This window comes from Capra hircus, chromosome 18, assembly GCF_001704415.2.
Source record: "Capra hircus breed San Clemente chromosome 18, ASM170441v1, whole genome shotgun sequence".
In the NCBI taxonomy this organism is placed as follows: Eukaryota; Metazoa; Chordata; class Mammalia; order Artiodactyla; family Bovidae; genus Capra; species Capra hircus.
This window is the reverse complement of record NC_030825.1, coordinates 3,330,852-3,348,534: the sequence shown is the minus strand read 5'-3', so window position 1 is coordinate 3,348,534 and position 17,683 is coordinate 3,330,852. Positions and strand designations below refer to the sequence as shown.

The following is a 17,683-nucleotide window of genomic DNA, read 5'->3' as shown; positions in this document are numbered from 1 at the left end:
AGGAACATAACCAGTGCTTAATAAATATTTGTTGAATGGACTAACAAATGGACTTAGAGACAGAAAACAAAAGTAATGAAAAAGTTGAAGTAAATAAAGGTTGCCCAGCCTTTTTGGAGGAAATAGGTAAATTTCTATTTTGAGTTGTTAATTGAGTTATTTTGTGGAAATGTTCTTTCTGTGTTTATTTTTTGCACTTTAGTGCCATGAAAGATGAATATTGCCTGCTAAAATTAAATATAGCATTGGATGCATTTGTTGTAGTAAATGTCCATATATAGGTCATGACAGAACTGCAAGAGATCTGGGGGATTATTTTCAATAGTTCAATTCTCTTATTTTATAGATTCTTTTAAAGACTAGTGCTGTGATCACATGACTTTATGTTTTCGAAGGGCAAAGAGGATAACTGGTTAAAAGTCCTTATAAGAAAAGAGCTAAAATCATCTTTTGAAGTTTCTCAGTTTTGTCAAGAATGATCTTAAACAAGTATTAAATGATAGACATAATTAGATAAAACATGCCACGTAGCTGATACATTTTACTAATACTTTTTACAAATATTGCTTCCTCAGTGATGGCTCATGAAGCAATGGAATATGATCTTCAGGTGCAATTAGATCATGGTGCTGCAGATCAGCCTGCTCCTGCTGAGGTGGTCAGCAGCCAAGGGGGACCACCCCTGCTCCAGCCTCCTCATAGTGAGGAGGTCAGCAACCAGGAGGGACCACCAGTGTTGCTTCCTATACTTGCTGAGGTGGTCAGCATCGAAGGAGGACCACCCCTGCTCCAACCCATTCCTGAGGAGGTGATCAACAGCCCAGAGAGAGTGCCGCTGCTTCCGCCTATTCCGCAGATATCTGTTGATCTGACAGAGGAAGTGGAGCTCTCAGGAACAGAGACTGTGGGGAACCTCAATCCAGGAGTTTTAGAGGAGTTTAGGCTGGAATCTGGTGCTAACCGCACTCCCCAAGTGCCTTCATTGGATTCAATGAACAGCTTCATCAGTGGGCTGCAGAGACTTCATGGCATGCTGGAATTCCTGCGACCAACTTCAGACCGCAGTGTGGGGCCCGTGAGAGCGAGGAGGAATAGGAGGAGTTCTGCTTCACGGAGGGCAAGAGCAGGAGGGTCCCAGAGGACAAACAGTGCCAGGTAAATAGAAATGTAAATAGTGGGATTAGTACCTGATTGGGAATTATGAACTTTAGGCCCTGATGATAGCCCCAGTGCTGCCAGGAATTGGCACTGTGACTTGGCAAGTCGGGTAACCTTTCGGAACCCCCAGTACCTCATAAATCAGATGAAAATAAAATTACTTGGTTTATTTACTTCACAAAGTAGTGGAGAGGATAAAGGTATACAGATAGGTTTTGAAAACTTGCTGGTAGTTTGTTAGCAGTGGTGTCTGCAGAGGCTGGCTTTTCTTTTGATCATTTGTCTCTTGTACATCAAATATATACATATATATATTTAACTTGCAAGTCCACTCCACTTGCCCAAGATTCATTGTTCATTGGCACTCCACTTAGTGGTACAGTAGATTTTGTAAGATGGGCAGGCTGGATTTAGAGAACCCTTGTGAAAAGTAGAGTGTGAATTAATATAGAACTTATCTGACTAAGTGGGAAACATTCTAGCCCTCCTCTCCTGAGACTGTGTTGTAGAGTTAAAAATAATTTTCTTCCATAGGTTTTGGTTTGAACTTGCCTCTTGAAGGGGTTAGCTGTCAAGTCTTGACAGTTATTATGAAGAATAACAGTTGTCTATATTTTAATCTGTTTTTTAACTTCTGCTTTATTTGAAATACTTAGTTCCACAGTTGGCTCTCTAAATGTCTTCATAATGTTGAAAGAAATTGAATTCAACCTTTTCATTTTAAATGTGAAAGAAATTTGGACCCTGAGAGAATGATCTATTCAGGGTCTCGGAGTTGACAGTACAGAGGAAGTTAGAGCTGATGTTGGAACCTGGATCTGACTGTTGTCTACAAAATCAAATAAAGGAAGCTTCAATCAGATCCATTTTTCTAACACTGTGAAAATAATGAGAGGCTTCCATGGTGGTCCCGTGCCTAAGACTCTGCACTCCCAATGCAGGGGGCCTGGGATCAATCCCTGGTTAGAGAACTTAATCCCACATGTGGCAACTGATAGTTTGCATGCCACAACTAAGACCCGGCACAGCCAAACAAATAATAAAAAATAAATATTGAAAAGAATGAGATGGCACTAAACAGTGGTAGCTGGGCCATCTGTTATCTGTGTTTTACAAATTAGGAAGATGATGGGGTGATTTATGACTTGACTGAGATAACCCTGGAATTGGAATTGTGCCTTCTCATTTTGGATTTCAGCATCCTTTTCAATGGATCCTGCTGATTAGTGTATCAGGGCTGCTGTTACTGTGGCTGTAGTCTCTAATGCCTGGTCAATGCTGGATGTGATCCATCAAGGGTGAGAAGTTCTGTGTTGACAGGAGTTGCAAGTGCATGCTACTCTGTTATTTTAAGGTGCCATTTACAATGATTTTCAAAGCAAAGTAGGATTTCATATATTTGTGTCATAGACGAAGGTACCTTGTAGTGCAATTTGGGGACCCTGTTGAAATAATAAGGGGGCTGAAAGTTGAGAGTGGTATCCTCAGGAACTGTGAAGAGGACTCTTAAATTGTCCTCAGACTTGGTTGTTCATACATTGGGTGAGTGGGTGAGGGGATTGCACTTGGTTGGGGACATTAGTGTAATGAGTTCACAGGAGAATGACACTTATAAATCAGGTGCCAATTTACAGAGAAAATTAGAAACAGCACAGAGACCAGATTCTCTGGCATTGTCACCATGGTTCTCCTAGAGGATACTGACACACAGAAGCCAAACTCTATAATCAGAAAATTTCTTGATGTGTGTAGAATCTGTGCTCAGGGATTGAGCTACATAATTTAGATGTTAAATTATGTCAGTTTGTCTGTCTCCACAAAGAGAATAAACCTTCAAGGCAAAGCAACTGTGCAGAGAAAACATGGATTCTGGAGCCTGATAAATGAGACTTAAAATTTTTTGCTGTTAAATATTGCGTTGTAAATTAATTCCACACTAAATTCACAAAGAAGTCTGAGCTTTCCCAGGACTGATTTGCTTATACCTTCTGAATATCCTGAAGTGAAATTCTCATTATGGTGTTTGGCGGCATTTACTCACCTGACACACTACCCCTGCACCAGGTATTGAGAGCCTGGGCCAAGGTGAGATGCTTTTGCCTCAGGCTCCACCACGTTGGGGAAACCTACCTAGTGGGATATTTTTCCCAATTACTTCTCAATCAAGGTCACAAACTCCTTTCCTATTTCTTTGTTTGAGGCTGCTTGATTCTGACTGTCAGCGTCATCATTCATTCGTCAAATATTTGTAACACTCCACTATGTGAGAGACTGAACTTTTGCCTTGGAGATACATACATCTGAACAGGACAGATCAGGGTACCTGTTTTCATGGAGCTTATGGAATCTAGGACTACAGAGGGTAAGCAAGGGGCAAGAATTTATTCTACTGTTATTTAATCCAGAGATGATTAGTGCAGGAAAAGAAGAGGATTTCAAGACTATACTCCTAAGCACTGTCTCCCAGTTGCTCTTCATAGTCCCCTCCTGACCTTGGAAATGCCTGTTTGCTAATAAAAGCAATATTAATGAGTGATTTTTTAAAATTAATCACTTAATTTTTGCTGGTTTCTATATAGAATGCTATTGATAAGCATGTAATGATGATGCTTTAGGCGCTAAGTCATGTCCGACTCTTAAGACCCCATGAACTGTAGCCTACCAGGCTCCTTGCCCATGGGATTCTCAAAGCAAGAATACTGGAGTGGACTGCCATTTCCTTCTCCACAGGATCTTCCCGACCCAGGAATTAAACCTGGGTCTCCTGCATTGCAGCAGGCAGATTCTTTATCGACTGAGCTATAAGGGAAGCCCTATGCATATAATAGGTTAACTTTATTATATATTTCATTTAGTTCAAATGTTCTTAGGCAATGCTGTGCTTATGTGCTTATCCTCATGAGTAGCTATAGTTGCTGTTCATGCATAGTTCTTAAAAATAAATTTGTAAACTTGCTTAGCATTTTCTTAAAAAAAACAAACCTGAGTGACATCAGTGGAAATGACAGAATAAGGACCTCAGAAAAATCCTCTGTATCGAATCAATGAAACAACTGGCAACATTTATCAAAATCAACTTTTTCAGTATTCTGGAAATTATCCAGTGCTTGTAGCAGTTCAGTGAGTGAGTCTCAAAGAAAGCCAGTTGAGTCTCAGTAAGAACTGTGAGCTTTGTGGCATTCCCTATTCCCATTCTCTTCAGCTCCATCAGTTCAGTCGCTTAGTCGTGTCTGACTCTTTGAGACCCCATGAATTGCAGCACGCCAGGCCTCCCTGTCCATCACCAACTCCCAGAGTTCACTCAGATTCACGTCCATCGAGTCAGTGATGCCATCCAGCCATCTCATCCTCTGTTGTCCCCTTCTCCTCCTGCCCCCAATCCCTCCCAGCATCAGAGTCTTTTCCAATGAGTCAACTCTTCGCATGAGGTGGCCAAAGTACTGGAGTTTCACCTTTAGCATCATTGCTTCCAAAGAAATCCCAGGGCTGATCTCCTTTAGAATGGACTGGTTGGATCTCCTTGCAGTCCAAGGGACTCTCAAGAGTCTTCTCCAACACCGCAGTTCAAAAGCATCAATTCTTCGGTGCTCAGCCTTCTTCACAGTCCAACTCTCACATCCATACATGAGCACAGGAAAAACCATAGCCTTGACTAGACGGACCTTAGTCGGCAAAGTAATGTCTCTGCTTTTGAATATGCTGTCTAGGTTGGTCATAACTTTCCTTCCAAGGAGTAAGTGTCCTTTAATTTCATGGCTGCAGTCACCATTTTGGGGGGCTGCAGTGATTTTGGAGCCCCTAAAAATAAAGTCTGACACTGTTCCCACTGTTTCCCCATCTATTTGCCATGAAGTGATGGGACCAGATGCCATGATCTTCATTTTCTGATTGTTGAGCTTTAACCCAACTTTTTCACTCTCCTCTTTCGCTTTCATCAACAGGCTTTTTAGTTCCTCTTCAGTTTCTGCCATAAGGGTGGTGTCATCTGCATATCTGAGGTGATTGATATTTCTCCCAGCAATCTTGATTCCAGCTTGTGCTTCTTCCAGTCCAGCGTTTCCCATGATGTACTCTGCATAGAAGTTAAATAAGCAGGGTGACCATATACAGCCTTGACGTACTCCTTTTCCTGTTTGGAACCAGTCTGTTGTTCCATGTCCAGTTCTAACTGTTGCTTCCTGACCCGCATACAGATTTCTCAAGAGGCAGGTCAGGTGGTCTGGTATTCCCATCTCTCTCAGAATCTTCCACAGTTTACTGTGATCCACACAGTCAAAGGCTTTGGCCTAGTCAATAAAGCAGCAATAGATGTTTTTCTGGAACTCTTGCTTTTTCCATGATCTAGCAGATGTTGGCAATTTGATCTCTGGTTCCTCTGCCTTTTCTAAATCCAGCTTGAACATCAGGAAGTTCACGGTTCACATATTGCTGAAGCCTGGCTTGGAGAATTTTGAGCATTACTTTATCAGCATGTGAGATGAGTGCAATTGTGTGGTAGTTTGAGCATTCTTTGGCGTTGCCTTCTTTGGGATTGGAATGAAAACTGACCTTTTCCAGTCCTGTGGCCACTGCTGAGTTTTCCAAATGTGCTGGCATATTGAGTGCAGCACTTTCAAAGGATTTGAAATAGCTCAACTGGAATTCCATCACCTCCACTAGCTTTGTTCGTAGTGATTCTTCCTAAGGCCCACTTGACTTCACATTCCAGGATGTCTGGCTCTAGGTGAGTGATCACACCATCGTGATTATCCGGGTCGTGAAGATCTTTTTTGTTCAGTTCTTCTGTGTATTCTTGCCACCTCTTCTTAATATCTTCTGCTTCTGTTAGGTCCATACCATTTCTGTCCTCTATCGAGCCCATCTTTGCATGAAATGTTCCCATGATATCTCTAATTTTCTTGAAGAGATCTCTAGTCTTTCCCATTCTGTTCTTTTCCTCGATTTCTTTGGATTGATCGCTGAAGAAGGCTTTCTTATCTCTTCTTGCTATTCTTTGGAACTCTGCATTCAGATGCTTATATCTTTCCTTTTCTCCTTTGCTTTTTGCTTCTCTTCTTTTCACAGCTATTTGTAAGGTCTCCCCAGACAGCCATTTTGCTTTTTTGCCTTTCTTTTCCATGGGGATGGTCTTAATCACTGTCTCCTGTACAGTGTCACGAACCTCATTCCATAGTTCCATGAGGCACTCTATCTATCAGATCTAGGCCCTTAAATCTATTTCTCAGCTCCATAGTAGTCTTGAAAACTGCCTGTAATCACAGAAAAGGGCAGTAGCCTAGAAGCAACTAGAGAGAGTAGAATGGAATTGGAGGTACTTTGAAACCTCAGTGGCAAAGAAATCTTTTTTCACCTGTTCAGTGATTTCCTGGAAAATGCCACTTGAAAGGTTATTCTTGTCTTAGTCCTAAAAGCTTAAAGCCTATTCCCCAGGATCTGCCTGAGGCAGTGGATGGTCACTGGGGCAAACATTAGACTAATCAGAAAGCCTAAAAGGAAAAGCTGGGGGATGTGATCTTCATATGGGGTTTTAAAAAGTTCTGACATATTCTTGGGAATCTAAAAGGCCACATACATAGCGAGGGCTGTGTGCAGCTGTACCCATGCTCAAGAAAGGCCTAAGAAGGCACTAAGGCAGTTGGCTCTCATCTCTGGCTGACCTTGAGGCTCTGCGTAAGCAAGAAATGAAGTCTAAGGTAGAGTTGTCACCTGCCTGGCTGATTATTGATGATGTGCCCCAACACACACGTCAGATACCTCAGTGAAGACTGGGAGGCTTATTGATTCCAGGTGTTTAAGGAAATCTCTGTCTAGTCATGAACTGAGCACAAAGCTAAGCAGCACGCATAGCAAAGAATGCAAACTTTATAGAATTACTTCAGAAAGTCACTAAACAAACAGTAGCAACTATAACAAATAACAGCAACAAACCCTGGGAACGGTGAATTCTCATTTCCAGAGTTATCACATTATGCTTTATGAGATGTCCAATTTTCAAGAAAATATAAGACATGTAAAGCAAGTATAATCATTACACGGGAAAAAAAATGTTTATGAAGAAACCAAAATGTTGAACTTACTAGATTATTTAAATATATTCAAAAAACTAAAGCAAAAGATAAAACACTGTGTCACCAGATAGACAATTTTAATAAAGAGACTGAAGTTATAAAAATGTACAAAGTAGAAATACTGGAGTTGACACATGTACTAAATGGAAAAAAAATCGCTGGAGAGCTCAACAGAAAGTTTGAGTGGGCAAAAGAGAGAACTTTAAACTTTTTTTTTTTTTTGGCATTTTTAACTTGAAAAATGGCTTAAAATGAGAGTTGAAACAATAATGACTGTAGCCAGACTTAATACCCCCAAAGACCTTGGTCTGAGTAGCTGCAGCAGCAGAATTCATGAGGCTGTATTTGATCAACAGGGCCGTTTTTTTATCTTGCCCACTCTCTTTTCAGCCCCCTAATATCAGCAGACAAATTGCTGAGTTAGTTTTCTCTCTCTTTCTTTTAATGTATTAATGAGTCATGTCTTTAAAAGATACTGACAAAAGAAGTACCAGTAAAGTAAGATTAGCTTTTAGCAGAAGGGTCAAGCTTCAGTGTGAGCTAATGGAATAATTGAATGGAAAGAGCATATGTAGTCCAGTCAGCATCTGCCTGAATCTCTGTTCCTACTTCAACATTTAGTGGCCTGGTGATGATTAAAATGACTAGGGTTTACCTCCAGATTACTGTTGATTATTCTTGTGATGATAGTATGTTGTACTAGAATTCTGTTGTCTTTCTCCATGCATAGGTTGAGAGCACCGTTGGATGCTTTCTTTCAAGCGAGCAGGACCCAGCCTCATTCGTCAACCACCTCTTACGGTTCAGAGACTAGGAATCCTGTCTCTGATGACTTGCAGGTATCAGGTGGTTCTGATTCTGACAGTGACAGCTCCACAGAGTTTGAGGAGGGAGTTGCCCAGGCAGAGGAGCCTGAAGCTGTTGTTTTAGAAGGTGAGTATTCTTTATCCAGATTTCATTCACAAGGTCAACATCCGAAAAGCTTAGGCTCCAGAGGCTAGAAACTCTAGACTTGTGTTTTGATACTTTTCCTCTTCACTCTGGATGTCATAGATTACTGCTTTATAGTACAGAACTTACACTCGGTCAGTCAGTTCAGTCACTCAGTCCTGTCCGACTCCTTGTGACCCCATGGACTGTAGCATGCCAGGCCTCCCTGTCCGTCACCAACTCCCGGAGTTTACTCAGACTCATGTCCGTTGAGTTGTTGATGCCATGAGCTTACACTGGCCATAACTATACAGAAAGAATTTTATCTGGCTTGCAATTTTATGTGATTTGTGACCCACTGAATTGGTCACTCTTTTCCAAGTCTGTGATAAGAGATATACAGGATGAGCCTAGGGCATTTTATTGTGGTAGAAAGCAAAGCTGTATGTCTTACAGTTATGTCAGTAGGCATAGGTGCAACCTTGAAAGAGAACCTAGTGGCTTAGGGCACTTTGAATATTTTGGGGCAATTTGAGCATTAAAAAAAGTAATGAATGTATTCATAGGGTCTTAGATTGAAATAGCATCAGTGAATTCTTTTTTTTTTTGGCTCCTTGATATGCGGGATCTAGTTCCCCAACCAGAGACTGAATCTGCTCTCCCTGCCATTTCTAATTGGTAGTGTTGCTGTAAAAGGGAAAGCTGTGGTGAGTTAGGCTCTGCTGCTAGCCTCATGCCTGACTTATATCGTCTTTTATATGTTACCTGTCCCATCATTTCTGGAAACAACTTGACAGAGCAACTAGAAGACATCTCAACAGACCAAGAAGTTACATGTATTGGTGGAGAAGACACTCTCCCCAAACAGGTAATATGAACATCCTTTTAAATTTGCATTTACCTTTAAAAAGGAGACTGCAGGCTAAAATGGAAAACTCACAGACTTTGTAGGCAGGGGGTCCAGATGTTACTCATTATTTGTGTGACTGCTTACCCTTAGGTTTAAAAACAGAGGGTAGGGGAAGGTTTGAAAACTTGTCCTGCCCACCTAACAAGGTTATGTATCAATTAAAATAGCAGATATGAATGCAGTTTATAAACTGTCTGGCAGAATGCTTGCTATGAGATAAACAGTTTTTATTTTTAAAAATAACATCACTGTCCTTAATATGAGACATATTTATATAAACTGTGGACCCTGCCAGTTCTGAAACATCACTGATTCACTTTTTGTATATTTCTGTTTTTATTTATTCTCTTCAGAAAAATTATGCTCATGTAAATTTACTTATATGCATACTTTTTTCTTTATTGAAATATAATTGACATACAATGTTAGTTTCAGGTGTACTGCAAAGTGACTTGACATTTGCATATATTATAAAGTGATCACCACAATAAGTTTAGTAACCATTTGTCCCCATACAAACCTATAACAGTATTATTAACCACATTCCTTAGGCTATATGTTACATCCCCATGGTCTATTATTTTATAACTGGAAGTTCAGTTCAGTCACTCAGTTGTGTCCAACTCTTTGAGACCCCATGGACGGCAGCACGCCAGGCTTCCCTGTCCATCACAAACTCCCCACAACTTGCTCAGACTTATGTCCATCAAGTTGTTGATGCCATCCAACCATCTCATCCTCTGTTGTGCCCTTCGCCTGCCTTTAATCTTTCCCAGCATCACAGGCTTTTCCAATGATGAGTTCTTCGCATCAGGTGGCCAATGTATCAGAGTTTCAGCTTCAACATCAGTCCTTCCAATGAATATTTAGGACTGATTTCCTTTAGGATGGACTGCTTGAATCTCTTTGCAGTCCAAGGGACTCTCAAGAGTTTTCTCCAACACCATAGTTCAAAAGCATCAATTCTTCAGTGCTCAGCTTTTTGGTCCAACTGTCACATCCATCCTTGACTGCTGGAAAAACTATAGCTTTGACTAGATGAACCTTTGTCAGCAAAATAATTCTTTCTACTTTTTAATATGCTCTCTAAGTTGGTCATAGCTTTTCTTCCACGGAGCAAGCATCTTTTAATTTCATGGCTGCTGTCACTATCTGCAGTGATTTTGGAGCCCAAGCTCGTAAAGTCTGTCAGTTTCCATTGTTTCCCCATCTGTTTGCCGTGAAGTGATGGGACCACGTGCTATGATCTTAGTTTTCAGAATGTTGAGCTTTAAGCCAACTTTTTCACTCTCCTCTTTCACTTTCTTCAAGAGGCTCTTTAGTTCTTCACTTTCTTCCATAAGGGCAGTGTCATCTGCATATCTGAGGTTATTGTTAATTCTCCCTGCAATCTTTATTCCAGCTTGTGATTCATCTAGCCCGGCATTTCTCATGGTGTACTCTGCATATAAGTTAAATAAGCAAGGTGACAGTATACAGCCTTGATGTACTCCTTTTCCTATTTGGAACCAGTCTGTTGTTCCATGTCCAGTTCTAACTGCTGCTTCCTGACCTGCATACAGGTTTCTAGGAGGTAGGTCAGGTGGTCTGATAGTCCCATCTCTCTCAGAATTTTCCACAGTTTATTGTGATCCACACAGTCAAAGGCTTTGGTATAGTCAATAAAGCTGAAGTAGATGTCTTTCTGGAACTCTTGCTTTTTCGATGATCCAGCGGATGTTGGCAATTTGATCTCTGGTTCCTCTGCCTTTTCTAAATCCGACTTGAACATCTGAAGTTCTTGGTTCACTTACTGTTGAAGCCTGGCTTGAAGGATTTTGAGCATTACTTTGCTAGCTGTGAGATGAGTGCAAGTTAGTACCTCTTAATCCCCTTCAACCGGTTTTGTCATCCAACCTACCCCCCCCCCCCCGCCCCCGCCCCCGTCCCACTCCCTTCCCTTTGGCACTTACCCATTTGTTCTCTGTGTCTGTTAGCCTGCGGGGTTTTTGTTCTTTTATTTTTTAGATTCCATTTAAGTGAGATCATATGGTATTTGTCCATAATCCATACTGTTTCCTTAGTGGCTGCACCAGCTTATGTTCCTACCAACAGTTCACAAGTGTTTCCTTTTCTCCATATCCTTGCCAATGCTTGCTATGTGGTGTTGTTTTGACGATAGCCATTCTGACAGGTATAAGGTGGTATCTCTTTGTGGTTTTAATTTGCATGTCCGTGATAATTACATTCAGGTATTACCTAAATCAAATCCTTAATGACTATACAGTGGAAGTGAGAAATAGATTTAAGGGACTAGATCCTACAGACACAGTGCCTGATGAACTATGGACGGAGGTTCATGACATTGTACAGGAAACAGGAATCAAGACCATCCCCAAGAAAAAGAAATGCAAAAAAGCAAAATGGCTGTCCAAGGAGGCCTTACAGATAGCTGTGAAAGGAAGGGAAGCGAAAAGGAAAGATATACCCATTTGAATGCAGAGTTCCAAAGAATAGCAAGGAGAGATAAGAAAGCCTTCTTCAGCACTCAATGCAAAAAAAATAGAGGAAAACAATAGAATGGGAAAGACTACAGATCTCTTCAAGAAAGTTTGAGATACCATGGGAACATTTCATGCAAAGATGGGCTTAATAAAGGACAGAAATGATATGGACCTAACAGAAGCAGAAAATATTAAGAAGAGGTGGCAAGGATACACAGAAGAACTGAACAAAAAAGATCTTCATGATCAAGATAATCACGATGGTGTGATCACTCACCTAGAGCCAGACATCCTGGAATGTGAAGTCAGGTGGGCCTTAGGAAGAATCACTACGAACAAAGCTAGTGGAGGTGATGGAATTCCAGTTGAGCTACTTCAAATCCTGAAAGATGATGCTGTGAAAGTGCTGCACTCAATATGCCAGCAAATTTGGAAAACTCAGCAGTGGCCACAGGACTGGAAACAGTCAGTTTCATTCCGATTCCAAAGAAAGGCAATGCCAAAGAATGCTCAAACTACCGCACAATTGCACTCATCTGACACGCTAGTAATGTAATGCTCAAAATTCTCCAAGCCAGGCTTCAGCAATATGTGAACTGTGAACTTCTAGATGTTCAAGCTGGATTTAGAAAAGGCAGAGGAACCAGAGATCAAATAGCCAACATCCGCTGGATCATGGAAAAGGCAAGAGAGTTCCAGAAAAACATCTATTGCTGCTTTATTGACTATGCCAAAGCCTTTGACTGTTGTGGATCACAAGAAACTGGAAAATTCTTCAAGAGATGGGAATACCAGACCACCTGACCTGCCTCTTGAGAAATCTGTATGCAGGTCAGGAAGCAGCAGTTAGAACTGGACATGGAACAACAGACTGGTTCCTAATAGGAAAAGGAGTACATCAAAGCTGTATATTGTCACCCTGCTTATTTAACTTCTATGCAGAGTACATCATGAGAAACGCTGGACTGGAGGAAGCACAAGCTGGAATCAAAGTTTCCAGGAGTAATATTAATAACCTCAGATATGCAGGTGATACCACCCTTATGGCAGAAAGTGAAGAACTAAAGAGCCTCTTGATGAAAGTGAAAGAGGAGAGTGAAAAAGTTGGGTTAAAGCTCAACATTCAGAAAACGAAGATCATGGCATCTGGTCCCATCACTTCATGGCAAATAGATGGGGAAATAGTGGCTGACTTTATTTTTCTGGGCTCCAAAATCACTGCAGATGGTGAGTGCAGCCATGAAATTAAAAGACGCTTACTCCTTGGAAGGAAAGTTATGACCAACCTAGACAGCATATTGAAAAGCAGAGACATTACTTTGTCAACAAAGATCTGTCTAGTCAAGGCTATGGTTTTTCCTGTGGTCATGTATGGATGTGAGAATTGGACTATAAAGAAAACTGAGCGCCGAAGAATTGATGCTTTTGAACTGTGGTGTTGGAAAAGACTCTTGAGAGTCCCTTGGACTGCAAGGAGATCCAACCAGTCCATTCTAAAGGAGATCAGTCCTGGGTGTTCATTGGAAGGACTGATGTTGAAGCTGAAACTCCAATACTTTGGCCACCTGATGCAAAGAGCTGACTCATTTGAAAAGACTGTGATGCTGGGAAAGATTGAGTGCAGGAAGAGAAGGGGACAACAGAGGATGAGATGGTTGGATGGCATCACTGACTTATGGGTTTGGGTGAACTCTGGGAGTTGGTGATGGACAGGAAGGCCTGGCGTGCTGCAGTTCATGGGTCACACAGAGTCAGACACGACTGAGCGACTGAACCGATCTGATAATTACTAATGTTGAACATCTTTTCTTTTTATTTTTCTCTTGGCCATCTCTTTGGCAAAATCTGTATTCCCGCCTTCTGACCATTTTTAATCAGGTTTCTTTGTTGTTGAGTTGTGTGAGCTCTTCATTTATTCTGGATATTAACTTCTTATCAGATATCTTTTGTTAATATCTTCTCCTATTTGGTAGGCTGCCTGTTCATTTTGTTGTTAGTTTCCTTTGCTATGCAAAAGCTTTAAGTTTGATAGTCTTGTTAATTTTTGCTTCCTTCCCTTGCCTGAGGAGACATATTCAAAACAATATTGCTAGGACTACTGTCAAAGAGCTTTAGTGCCTATGTTTTCTTCTACGAATTTTATGGTTTCAGGTCTTATATTTAAATCTATAGTCCATTTCAAGGTTACTTTTGTATATGATGTGAGAAAGTAGTCCAGTGTTTGGCTGAGTCCCTTTGCTGTACACCTGAAACTATGGTATAAAATAGAAAAAGTGGTCTGGTTGTCCAGATTTCCCAACACCATTTATTGAAGAGTCTGTCTTTCCCTGTTGTCTACTCTTGCCTCTTTTTTCGTAAATTAATGGCCCATGTAAGTGTGGGTTTGTCTTTGCACCCTCTGTTCTGTTCTGTGATCTGTATGTCTGCTTATGTGACTGTACCATACTGTTGTGATTACTGTAGCTTTGTAGTACAGATTGAAAGCAGAGAGTGTGATATTTCCACCTTTGTTTTCTTTCTTGAGATTGCTTTGGCTGTTTCTAGTCTTTTGTTTTCATATAAATTTAAAATCATTTAGTCTAGTTCTATGAAAAATGCTGTTCATATTTGGCAGGGATTGCATTGCATATGTAGATTGCCTTGGTGGGAGGATGATGATTTTAACAATGTTAATTCTTCCAATCCAGTTCTTCCAACACGCATAATATGTTTTTCCAATTGTTTATGTCGTCTTCAGTTTCTTTCCTCAGTGTCATAGTTTACAGAGTACAGGTCTTTTACTTCTTTGGTTAGATTTAATTCTAGTTTATTTTATTCTTTTTAATACAGTTCATAAATGAGATTATATTTCTCAATTTCTCTTTCTGATAGTCCATTGTAAGTGTGTAGAAATGCAACAGATTTCTGTAGATGAATTTTGTATCCTTCGACTTTATTGAATTCATTCGAATGCTCTATTTTAAAAGAGAGATTATATACTATCCTGTTCCAGGACTGGTTTCTTTTCCCCCTGACTTGTATCTTGGAGAGGTTTTTTAAATTGTAAGACTAGGTGATTAAATGTGTGATTAATTGCTCAACTAATCTTGATTCTAGTCATGTCCTTTTTTTTTTTTTTTTTTTTAATTTTGGCTGTGCTGGGTCTTCGTTGCAGCACGCAGGGCCTTCTTTAGTTGCAGCACACAAGCTTCTCTTCTCTGCTCTGGAGTGTACAAGCTTAGTCATTGCAGTGCCTGGGCTTAGTTGCTCTGTGCCATGTGGAATCCTAGTTCCTTGACCAGGGATCAAACCCATGTCCCCTGCATTGGAACGCAGATTCCCAGTCACTAGACCACCAGGGAAGTTTCTCTTGGAGAGCTTTTTATTGTCAGTACATAAAATTGAAGGAAATGGCTACCCACTCCAGTATTCTTGCCTGGGAAGTCCCATGCACAGACAAGCCTGGTGGGCTACAGTCCATGGGGTCGCAAAGAGTCGGACATAACTTAGTGACTGTCCAACATAAAATTGAATCTCATTCTTGCTGGTAGTAACAGCTGCATAGTGTTTTTACATAGGAATACATTTTTAGTTAATTGTTCCCTTGCGTGTGCACTATTGTTGCTTCCTACTAAGATCATGCTGCACTGAGCATCTTTGCATTACTGTCTTGGCAAATACTTGTGGTTATATTCATGGGATATATTTCTTCCAGAGAGGTTGCTTTATCAAAGGAAGAATGTTTGTATTTTTAGTTTTGATAGATAATGCTAAGTTGCCCTCTGGAAAATTTGTGCCAGTTTCTACTTGGAACAGCAGTATGTAAGCATGCCCATTTCTTCCTCACCCTCAGTGCTTCATGTTACCAGACATTATCTAATAGATGAAAAGAAGTAAAAACATAGTTTAATTTTTGTTTCTTTAACTATAGCTGAACACTTACTAACCATTTGTATTTTTGTGTGAGCTGTTTATATTCATTTCTCTTTTCCCTTGTATTTTTATCTTTATTCACATGAACTAGATATTTTATAGTTACTTGAATTATGAACCTAATTTCAAATGTATAAAAGACTTAATATTCCCTGTTGTTATTTAACTGGGTCACTTCTGCATTTGTTTTGTTTTAATATCTTCGTAAATTAGCTCCTTTTTGTCATTTGAATGAAAAAAAATCAAGAATTTTGTGAGTTCGAAGGATAATAATAATATTTTCACAGTTTATATTATCTTTGACCAGATTGCACTCTGGAAAGAATGGGAAGTGATTCATGGGTGTTGGGTTTTTCTTTGGCATTTTTCAATTGGGTCTGTTCATTTTTGTGTGACTTGTTAATTTGTTAGTTTCATATCTTCAAGACAGATTTTGCATTTTCTCTAATTTGAATGTATTGTGGTTCCCATCCAGCAGTCTCCCCAGAAGTCTAACCCTTCTCTAACTTCTGCTTCTGTGGATGAGGAAGAAGGAGACACTTGTACAATCTGTCTGGAACAGTGGACCAATGCTGGGGATCACCGGCTCTCTGCATTGCGCTGTGGGCACCTCTTTGGGTACAAATGCATTTCAAAGTGGCTCAGAGGACAGACCCGAAAATGTCCCCAGGTAGAGATCGTAATTAAGAACTGTGTATATGCACAGTCAACATGTTAAGTCAGGCGGATTCCTAGAACCACACTAATTGTGTCCTGTTGGGCTCCTTAGTGCAACAAGAAAGCCAAGCAAAGTGATATCGTTGTCCTTTATGCCCGGACCTTGAGAGCTTTGGACACTAGTGAGCAGGAGCTCATGAAGAGGTAGGTGGAAACAGTCTGTCTAGCTGGAATATTCCTTTTTGGTTCTTTGTAGGCTCACCTGAAAAGGGGGGTATGATTCACTCTTAGTGTGATTCTGAGGCTTTCCTTGGACTGTGATTAGGGATCTCTGGGGATTGTTGGCAATTTAACATTGTGACTTATGATACATGTCTGATCACCTGATGAACAGTTTGCTCTCCATATAGGATTAAAAGTGATGATCTGGAGTAACAAATCATTGTGACTTCACCTAGCTCAATGAATGTCAGCCCCAGGACTTTTGCTTGAACTCGTCAGGGAAAAAAGCTAGTATAGAATATGAGAAAATGAAGCCAATGCACAGGAAAACAACTGAGAAGTAGAGGAAAAAATCTCCTTTCTTGAAAGAGGGGGTTGAAAGAAGAGCAACAGGTGGTAGACTGCTGCGTTCACCTGTGTGCTCAGCACCTCTCATGAGCCTGCATTTTCAGGGCCTGAGGGTGTGCTGATTGGAGCAGGTAGCTCTGCAGGAGCACTTTGGCATTCCTGTGAACTTGGAGTCAGCGCTAAGACTTAATCTTTGGTAATAAGACTTGGGGAAGCCAAGACTTGGTCTGGTAAGCCCTCCTGAAATCAAAAGTCATAGAGAAACCTTTAGCCATACAGTAATACCTCACACCTGAGCTGGACAGCAGACCCTCACAGAAAGATAGCCTGGGTTTTTTGGTAGCCTGTTCAGCTTCTTCCCTAAGGAATTACCTTTTCAGTCTGCCTCTACCACTAAATTCGATGAATACTGAATCAGGGAATGAGTGGCCAATTCATTGTGGCCAATTCACGGCCATCTAGAACACACTCCAAGTCTCAACCTCCTTGTCATTAGAATAGGCTTAAAGATACTTTTTTAAAAACTGAGAATTTTTGCTTCTTGTGTCCCTAAGCCCTCCTGCCACAGTATTCTACAAAGAAGTCTCATAACTGAAACAATACAATGCAAGAAATTACTGGGATTTGGGAAGCCCATGGACAGTTGCTAAAAGCACTACTTATAAAATATGCTTTAAGAACAGTAAAGATTGGGAATTCCCAGGTGGTCCAGTGGTTCAGAATCATCCTTGCAGTGCAGGGGAGGCAGGTTTGTTCCCTGGTCAGGGAACTGAGATTCCACATGCCATGCAGCAGCAGCCAAAAACCCCCCCCAACCCCCCAACCCCCCTCATTGAGAGTACAGGGATGTGGGTTTGCTTATGCATTACTGGTAAAAATGTACATAGATATTAACATTTAGAGAGGCCTTTGGCAATATAATTCAGAAGTCTAAAAGTAATTCTGCTTTAGGCATTCTAAAAAAATGATTAAGGATATGTACAAAAATGTGTTTA

The 17,683-nt window shown here is 40.7% G+C and overlaps 1 protein-coding gene across 2 annotated transcripts in view; it reads left to right on the top strand.

Moving 5' to 3' along the window:
- Positions 1 to 17,683, top strand: part of RFWD3 (ring finger and WD repeat domain 3) — a 35,295-nt gene that overhangs the window by 3,969 nt on the left and 13,643 nt on the right. The window contains exons 2-6 of one of the 2 annotated variants that reach the window (XM_005691792.3): positions 576 to 1,155; positions 7,957 to 8,159; positions 8,954 to 9,024; positions 15,940 to 16,131; positions 16,231 to 16,322. In XM_005691792.3, coding sequence (XP_005691849.1) covers positions 578 to 1,155; positions 7,957 to 8,159; positions 8,954 to 9,024; positions 15,940 to 16,131; positions 16,231 to 16,322 — 1,136 coding nt within the window. In that variant the 5' untranslated portion in view covers positions 576 to 577. Of the gene's footprint in view, positions 1 to 575; positions 1,156 to 7,956; positions 8,160 to 8,953; positions 9,025 to 15,936; positions 16,132 to 16,230; positions 16,323 to 17,683 lie in introns of both variants that reach the window. The other variant, XM_005691791.3, reaches the window with a different exon arrangement.